This window comes from Octopus bimaculoides, chromosome 12, assembly GCF_001194135.2.
Source record: "Octopus bimaculoides isolate UCB-OBI-ISO-001 chromosome 12, ASM119413v2, whole genome shotgun sequence".
Lineage (NCBI taxonomy): Eukaryota > Metazoa > Mollusca > Cephalopoda > Octopoda > Octopodidae > Octopus > Octopus bimaculoides.
Window position 1 is genome coordinate 63,886,805 of NC_068992.1, and position 9,877 is coordinate 63,896,681.

At 36.5% G+C, this 9,877-nt stretch overlaps 1 protein-coding gene across 6 annotated transcripts in view; it reads left to right on the plus strand.

Annotated features, from left to right (window-relative positions):
- The window catches only part of LOC106881029 (solute carrier family 35 member E2A), a 54,451-nt gene that overhangs the window by 28,894 nt on the left and 15,680 nt on the right, over positions 1-9,877 (plus strand). For all 6 annotated transcript variants that reach the window (XM_014931218.2, XM_014931219.2, XM_014931220.2 and 3 more), the window contains 2 exons: positions 5,575-5,710; positions 6,570-6,818. In XM_014931218.2, coding sequence (XP_014786704.1) covers positions 5,575-5,710; positions 6,570-6,818 — 385 coding nt within the window. The remainder of the gene's footprint in view (positions 1-5,574; positions 5,711-6,569; positions 6,819-9,877) is intronic.

The window sequence follows — 9,877 nt, forward strand, 5'->3', positions numbered from 1 at the left end:
ATTTTATGTATACACCATATTTGCACCACATGTTGCTTGTTACATGGAAACAACTTAAACGGTCACAGCTGCTGTTGCTACTACTACTACTATTACTACTACTGTTATATGTATGTATTGAGTATGTGTATAAATGGTTATTGCTGCTACTACTACCACCACCATTGTCATATGCACTTGTGTGTGTGTGTGTGTGTGTATGTGTCTGAATTGTGTTACAAATCATCATCATTGTTACATGAATTGGCAAAATTGTCAGGGTCAGGCAAAACACCGTGCCGATTTCAAATCCTGCCGAAATCAGCTTTGCTTTTCACCCCTCCAGGGTCAATAAAATAAAGTACCAGTCAGGTGCTGCAGTAGGTTTCACCCTTTCGTTACCAGATCTCTATTGTAATACTTCTTTGTTTCACTTGTTTTCTTAAAAATAATGAATTTAGTAAAATAAATTTGTCATTATTGAGCTGGTGTTTGAAACATAAATTAAAACAAGGGGTTTGTGTCATAGAGTAAAGAGTGGTCTTAGACAAGTTGCTGTCAAAAGGGTTAATCATCTGACCCCTTTTTCGTTAAATTTGTGACTCTGTGCCTATGTTAGACACAACAGATATGAAACTAAGGTACTGAACCATGGATAGCATAGTCAGCAGATCAAACTTTATTGCAGGTAATGTGTATGTGCTGTTTATTGAGAATAAACATCGTTTATTGAGAAATATACCTGTCTGACAAATTTGTTTCTCACCTGTTTGATGAAGATAAAGTTTCATTTACATTTGATAGTTCAGCAATTAGGAGATGGGGAAATATAACTCTCTTAAAAAAAAAAAAAACAATGAAAAACGAAAACAGACCAGAAACAATTTACTCTCCCAACAGAAACCCATCCCACTTTATAATAATGGTTGACGTAACCTAGTTTCTAGAGAAGTGTTTACTATGAAAGGTAGGTGAAAATGGTTATCAGGTCTTAATAAATTAGTTAACTGTAACGTAGAGCAGGCGTTTTTGTATCCAAGGGCAGAATCTCAAAGCCAGAGCCTTTGCCTTTCTTGCCATGGTTGATAGAGATAAGGACTGGTTTTATTTTGAAGTCAGCTGTATTTATCATTACCCACCCAGTTGAGCTGACATATTTGTGGCTCTTCACTGTTGTTGTGTGAATGCTGGTGACTGAGTAGTCAGGTGTTGCTCACACACTATCACAAGATCACTGTTGTGTGTTGTGTTTTGGAGTGAAGGCACTTCATTTCACTTTGCTGTAAATGAATGAACTTGGGACTGGCTGTCGTCCCATTCAGCAGAGATGTTGTGATGATTTCATCACTTCCACACTATGGGAATCAGGTAACTGGCTCCATGAGGTCTAGGGCTCGAGACAGTCATGTGTAGGGGGGTTTTTTTGTTTTTTTTTTTTCCCCATAGTTGTTGTAAGAGGTTATTAGGTTTCTTCACTTTCTGAAACCAGATCTCTTTGAAGTACAGCCTGAATTTAAAAGTACATTTTATCTTTTATTTGCTTCAGTGATGAGGTTGGGGGCCATGCTGGGGCGCCACTTTTGGGAATTTTAGTCAAATAAATCAACCCAGTTTTAAAAAAAAGATTTTTTTTATCTATATATTTTTAAAGCCAATCCTCTAAGTTATGGGGTCATAAACACCAGCATCATTTGTTAAGCAGTGGTGGGGGATAAACAGACACATGCACAAACACACACACACACACACACATAATGAGCTTCTTTCAGTTTCCATCTACCAGATCCACTCATAAGGCTTTGGTTGGCTTGAGGGTTATAGAAAACACTTGTTGAAGGTGCTGTGCAATGGGACTGAACCCAGAACCATGTGGTTGGGAAGCAAGATTTTTACCACACTGCCATGCCTATGCTTTGGAAAAGTAAAATGAAGAAAATAAAAGATTGTTAAATTCTTCTTCTCTCCTATATGGTGTATGCATGTGTGTGTGTGTATGCACCCTATGTTGGTTTCTAACATTTGCACAAGGCCAGCAATTTCAGGAGAGGGGTTAAGTTGATTACATCAACCCCAGTGCTCAGCCGGTATTTATTTTATCAACCCTGAAGGGATCAAAAGTAAAGCCGACCTTGGCAGAATTTGAACTCAGAACGTAAGCATTTTTCCTGGTCTGCAACCGATTGTGCCAGGTCCCAACTGTATATACTTATGTATTGCCTTCACTCTTGATGAGGTTGTAGAAGCATTGTTGCGGTATATGACATGTCATGGGCATTTAAAAAAAAAAATTCTGCTGAGACCCATCTCTCTTCAGATCTGAAAACAGCTGATTTCTTTCAGAGAGGCGACAGGAGTTGGGGGTGAGTATTGATCCTAGTATTGGACTGGTACTTGATTAACACACTGAAAGGAGGAAAGGCTAAGCTAACGTTGGCACAATTTGAACTGAAATGTGCAAACAACTGGAATGAATACTACAATTCCATTTATCTGATGTGCTAACAACTCGGTTGACTTCACACCTACATATTTTATCTTCGTCATCGTTTTAACCTCCATTTTTCCTTGCTCACATGTATCAGTCTTATTGAGACAGATTTTACGATAGCTGGATGCCCTTCCTGTCACCAACCCTCACCTGTTTCCAAGCAAAGTAGTATTTCCCCATGGCCAGACCTGTTTTTGCAAAATACTGGAAATGAATGGCATTGCTTGTATGATAGTGACCCACATTTACAACTAGCATGCGATGACAAGGCAAGGAGAGACATACATTCGTACACATACACACACGACACATCTATACATGTACAGGAAGTCTGGTACAGGCTTTGGCCTGGCTGGCTCTTGTGCTACCATCCCACCCATGCTAGCATAGAACACAGACATTAAATAATGATGATATTTGTGTGTGTGTGTGTGTGTGTGTGTATATATATATATATATATATATATACCGGAGTAAGCACAAAATGTGCAACAAGGTGGAAAAAAGAGTACTCAAATACCAGAGGTAGAGTAATATACTTTATTTAAAAGCAGCAGAAATATAACAAAAGACTGTTACTCCGAGTTTCACGTTCCCGTTCATCGGAACGTGAAACTGTCCGATGAATGGGAACATGAAATTCAGAGTAACAATCTTTTGTTATATTTCTGCTGCTTTTAAATAAAGTGTATATATATATATATATATATATATATATATATATACATCACCCATGTCAGCATGGAAGGCAGATATTAAACGATTATGATTATATATATAAAACAAAACCTCATCATCATTGTTTAACATCCGTTTTCCATGCTGGCATGGATTGGACAGTTTTACTGAAGTCTGGAGAGCCAGCAGCTACACCAGACTCCAATCTGATCTGGCAAAGTTTCTACAGTTGGATGCCCTTCTTAACACCAACCACTGCGAGAATGTAGTGGGTGCTTTTTATATGCTATCGGCACAGGAGCCAGTTAGGCGGGCTTAGCATCGATCACTTTCGGCTAGTGCTTTTTACATGGCACCAGCATGGAACCCAGCCAATGGGTTCTGGCATTGGCCATATTCAGTTGGTGCTTTTTAAAATTTTTTGGTATTATTTATTCACCATTACACATGTTTCATCTGCTAATAGGAAGTACAGAGTTTTACATGTTAGAAGTGTAAGGAATTTTACCTTAGGATTTTACCCTACCTACCTAAACTATATATATAATGGACTTCTTTCAGTTTCCATCTACCAAATCCTCTCACAAGGTTTTGGTTGGGTTGGGTTGGGTCGGGGTTATAGTAGAAGATACTAGCCAAAGGTGTCATGAGATGAGACTGAACCTGAAACCATGTGGTTGGGAAGTAAACTTCATACACACACACACACACGTTATGAGTGAGTGTGTGTGTGTGTGTGTGAAACAATACCACACATTATAACAGTATTTAAAATTTTATTTTTGAATACTTGTATCAAGATATTGAAATATAAGAAGCTGTGTCTTACCACACCTTTTTAAAATTTCTTCCAAGTTGTGGGACATTTTATGTTATATTAGTAACTCCGCCCTTCCTCTTAATATGGTGGGGATAACAGACATTTCACCTCTATAGCAAGACATCTCTGCTTGTTCTTCTTCAACACCTGGCATAAAGCCACCCCACTCCACACCTCTCAAATACACTCTCACTCAGTTGAAAGGGCTTTTCTTTTTTTTCTTTTTCTTTCTTTTTTTTTTTTTTTGCTAGTTACATGGTGACCCCCATTAGTGCAGGTAGTATGAAAAACAAAATACCTAGTATGCTCTGTAAAGTGGTTGGTGTTAGAAAGGGCATCATCCAGCCATAAAAACCATGCCAAAGAAGGCGGTGGAGCTCGACATTGTCCTGCAGTTCATTGGATCTTAAACTCTCCAACCCATGCCTGCATAGGAAACTGACGTTTAATGATGATGGTGATGGTGATGGTGATGATGAATTTACTAAAATAATTTTGTTATTGTTAGCTGGTGAGCTGGCAGAATTGTTAGTGTCAGACGAAGTGCATAGGGGCATTTCATTCAGGTCTTTCTGTTCTGAGTTTGAATACTGTTGAGGTCAACTTTTCTTTTCATTATTTTTGTGGTTTGATAAAATAAAATATCAGTTAGATACTGGGGTCAATGCAGTCAACTACTCCCTCCCTTCAAAATTGCTGGTCATTGGCCAGAATTAGAATTTTTAAGCTGGTGTTTGGAACATAAATAGATATGAATTTTTGATGGAAAGTTCTAATTTAGATCACTTCAAATCAGGAAGTTTGTATCGGAGAACCAGAGGTGTTTTGAGTCAGATTGCTTACCCCTAGAAAGTATGAAAAATGGCTAATATTTCCTTCCAACTTCGCTTTTGTTACATTTAATCAAACCCGAAAGAATCCCTCTTAACACATGGCTATGATGCTCCCCTACTACTCCTGCTCATGATCAGAGATGCACATATTGTCAGCTACTAAGGGTCATGCTTGAATGGTGAACATCAAGCAACTGACAAACAAATCTGTGGTATTGAGCAGAGTATATTCTATAACGATATTTCAGCTTCTGCAACTTGGTGCTGAATCTGTCTGAAATGTTATGGAAAATAAGTCAATTTCAAAACACTGATGTGCAGGTGACTAAAGCAGAGTTTGAAGGGAATAGTAGTCCTTTCCTTCGATTTCTAGATTGAAGCAAATAGAAAATAACACTTACTGACCAAAGACAAACAAAATTAAAATTCCGTTACGTAGTGTTTTTATGAGGATTAATAATGGAACAATGAACCACTGAAATTTTATAATAAATGGAATATGTGGCATGCCCCTCATTTTACCTGTTGAAAGTTTAGCACTAAAAACGATTTTCCTTTTATATAAAGAAGAATTTGATTTTTCATTGTTTCTGAGATGTAAGTATGAGTTGCAATAGTGTCCTTACAGATTCTGGTGAATATCTTCTTTTCCAGGATGAAGAGAGAGTAAACCATTGAGTGTAAACTAATTTTAAAAAATTCCAATCGTTATCGTGTAGTTTATGAAAGCTGTTTCAATTCCAGTTACTCTTTTGTTCATTTAAATTCATTTTCAGGGGCCATGCAGATGGTTATGACAACAGTATTGGGGTTTGTACAGATTTATCTCCCTTGCGGCATGTATGTCCCTATACAGCGCGAAGGCAAACCGCCCAATTTCTGGAGGAACATGATAGTTGTTGGGATAATGAGGTAAGAAATTATTATTATAATGATGTACTACTAAAATTATTATTTACTACTACTACTACTAATAATAATAATAATAATAATAATAATAATAAGGTGGTGAGCTGGTAGAGTTGTTAGCGTGCTGGACAAAATGCTTGGCAGTATTTTGTTCTGAGTTCAAATTCTGCCGAGGTCAACTTTGCTTTTCATCCTTTTGGGTAGTCGATGAAATCAGTACCAGTTACACACTGGGGTCGATGTTATCAACTAGCCCCCCTCCCCCAAAATTTCAGGCCTTGGGCCTCTAGAAAGGATTGTTGTTACCTCCACCTTGGCGAAGCAGATGTATTGTTTTCAGTCATATTTGTTTGTCCATGGACAAGATATCTCAAGAACCGCTGGATGGATTCGGATGAAACTTTCAGGGATGTTTGGCCTCGTAGCTGGCATGAATTGATTAGATTTTGGGATCGAACTGGACAAGGATTCAGGATTGTTTGTTATATTTGCTTTACATGAAGTATTACAATCTCTGATTATCTTCCTTGAGAGCACGCTCATAGTTTCCACATAAATTATGGCGGCGTTTCTGTTTCAAAAGTTTTATTTTCATTTCACTATTATTAATTTTACTTGCGTCTCTTAGTAGAAACTGATGGATAAAGAAATCAAACTACATAAACAAATGGCAGCAAAACCATTCAGAAATTAAATGACACTAACATATTCAGTAACCATAATGAATTTAATTTATCCTCGACAATTTTTAGAGTTCAGCAATATATTCCTATATGACTCTGTCTGTGTGTTGCTAATATTGCTTCTTATACAGTAATTTCCACCCAACCTAAACAGCTCTTTACTCTTTGTTTATTTTCAGATTTGTAACCGTTGTTCTTGGACTTGTTGCTCTAAAGTTTGTGGCAGTATCATTCACAGAGACTATTAAAAGTTCCGCTCCTTTATTCACAGTATTCATATCTTGGGCTTTAATTGGGGAACGAACTGGGTTATACACATTTCTCTCATTAATTCCTATAATGGCAGGACTTGCTCTTTGCTCGGCATATGAACTAAGTTTTAGTATAAAAGGATTTGTAGCAGCATTAGCCACAAATATCACAGAATGGTAAGTCCTTTCTTTTCTGCTCCATGCTATTATTAAAATTTTTTTTTGTCCTGTGTCAAAATTTGTGAACATTGTTGGTTACAGGTTTCCAGTGAGCCAATCTCTAATTCAATACATTTCTGAAAAAGAGAATATGACAAGGGAGTGTTTGTAAGACAATACAGAACAATTATCACAAAGGACTTTTGCTTGAAAAAGCACCTGTTTTTCAGTTTTTCTTGTAAATATTTACCTTTCATTTATAGGCATCAATAAAAGTAATCTATATTCTGTAGTTCTTGAGAAATGATTCCAACAGACATAATTTGAATATTTATAAAGCTGGTGTTCTCAAACTGGGGTTCTGGTAACCCTTGGGAGTGTTAAATGGCATTTCGGGGTATGCAACAAAAGTGTGAAAGTATATACTTTCTTGAAGTTATTTTTGAGAAGGAAATTATTAACTAATTCTAAATAAGTGTATTTTGTTGAGCAGATTAAGATCTTTATTATACTCTATATGTAGATTTAAACCTTTAAGAGATTATAATCAAAGACTATCTCCTCATTTCATGGTGTGCTTTTCATCAGGTGTCAGAAGACATAGCACCCACCAAACAGAAACCTTTGTCGTGATAAGGTCATTATGCAGAATATTCTCAATTCTCTCACAGGATCTGCTAATAGCATTGGCTATTTGATTTATAGTCATTCACCTATCATCCGTCACCATGTGATAAACATGATCTATGTTTTTCTCACTGGTGACACCTGCAAGACGTCGTCCAGACCTTGCTTGGGCCATCTTCAAAGCTCTCTTTCCACTATTGTAGCAAGCATCTCAGCATGAATGTCCTTGGGGGCTAAATCCTTTCTCTGCATGACTTGATAATGCCATTATGTGAAATTTTGTCCATTTTCAAGAGAAGTTGCTACTACTTACTTTTGAAGTCTTCTTTGAACAGTCAGATGTCCATTTTTACCTGGAGAGAAACAAAGCAGTTATTAAGAAGAACAGTTGAAATTAATGCATACAAAATTTCACAGCTTTCACACCATTTTTTGATAGTCAGCCTATGAACTTTTCAGTTTTATATATATATATATATATATATATATAAACACGGTGGGGCAGGGTGCAAAAGTAGGTATACAGTAAGTACCATATCAGTGTTATAATACTTGATTAAAATTATTATCACATTAAATTAGTTGACCTCATTTTTGATATTTTCACTGCCATTAATCCTAATATTTTTACCGTAACTTTTAATTTTATTTGATAAAAATAAATGAGTATTGTACATTTTTTATTTTGTCATAACTGTATACCTACTTTTGCACTCGCCCTGTGTGTGTGTGTGTGTATATATATATATATATATATATACACATACATATATATGTATTCAGGGACATGTAATGCATTTCTTTTGTATACACATACTCATCTGTATATGCGTATATATGTTTGAGTGTATGTGTCTGTGCTCACTGACATATAAGCTACTTTTATCATTTTATGTATGTCTGAACATGTCTGTATATGCATACATGCACAATATTGAGTGGTTTTATATTGAACATATACATATTATTATTGATATATAATCTACTTTTATTTTATATGTATTTGTATATATATATATATGTGTGTGTGTGTGTGTGTATATATATATATATATATATATTGACCGTTGCCAGTACCGCCTGACTGGCCTTCGTGCGGGTGACACGTAAAAGCACCCACTACACTCTCTGAGTGGTTGGCGTTAGGAAGGGCATCCAGCTGTAGAAACTCTGCCAAATTTAGATTGGAGCCTGGTGTTGCCATCCGGTTTCACCAGTCCTCAGTCAAATCGTCCAACCCATGCCCGCATGGAAAGCGGACGTTAAACGATGATGATGATGATATATATATATATACACACACACACATATACATACATATATACTATATCATTATTTTTGTTTTTTTCTTTCCTCCTTTTAACATCCGCTTTTCCATGTTCCCCTGGGCCAGATGGAATTTGTTGAAGCAGATTCTCTACGGCTGGATGCCTCCTTCCTATCATCAATCCTCTCCCGTATCCTAGTAAGGTGATATTTGCCCATGATTAGACATGATTTCATGGAAAATTGGAAAAGAAATATATATCTTTTGGTTTGTTTGAGGTTTTGAAAAATTTGAAATTATATTGTTGCTATTATGCCAAAGTGTCGTAAGTCCAAAACATTGCTTTTTCAGAAAACATAAAAATAGTTTCACCATTCCATAGCAAAATTGTTGTACTACACTATGGCAATTTTTGATATCTTGGCATCTGAAGCATCTGGAGACAATAGTTTGACCAAAAGAACTGGCTATTGTAAGCAAAAAGAAATATTGGAAAAAACACATTTGGCCAAATTTGGACATACAACACTTTAACATAATAGCAACAATATCTTTTTAAGACTATCAACTATAAATGAATCTATAAATAATAGATTGTAAAATATTGGGGTCACCTGATCCTGTCTTGCATCCCGCTATCATACTTTACTGTCTCTGCATCCTTCAAAACTACGTCTCCTACTTAGTGAAGGGCTCTTGTGTTATGAGGAAAATAGTAGCCATTGCACCCTGTAAAGTGGTTCACATTAGGAAGGTCATCCAGCCATAGAAACAATGCCAAAACAAATATTGGAACTAGATGCAGTCCTTTGGTTCGTTGGATCTTGTCAAACTATCCAACCTATGCCGGTATGGGAAGGACATGAAATGATGATGATAAAGTATTTCTTAGTTGGAAAATAAGCCAACAGAATCCCTCACTGAGATTTGAACCACATGTCTTTCAATCCCTGTAGTTGATTCTGTCCACTTGTTACCCCACCTAAAAGAGGTTTTATCAAACACTTTAATTTAATTTCATTTGCATTCATTTATGTATTTTATTACCCGAGGAGTTGAACCTCATTGAAATGAATTTGCCAATTTGTTTAATGTGTCATCTAGTTCAACACCACCACCACCACTGCCAGCAGGCCCTTTGGTACCATTAGCAGAATTTACTCTGTTACAAGCATTCACACCA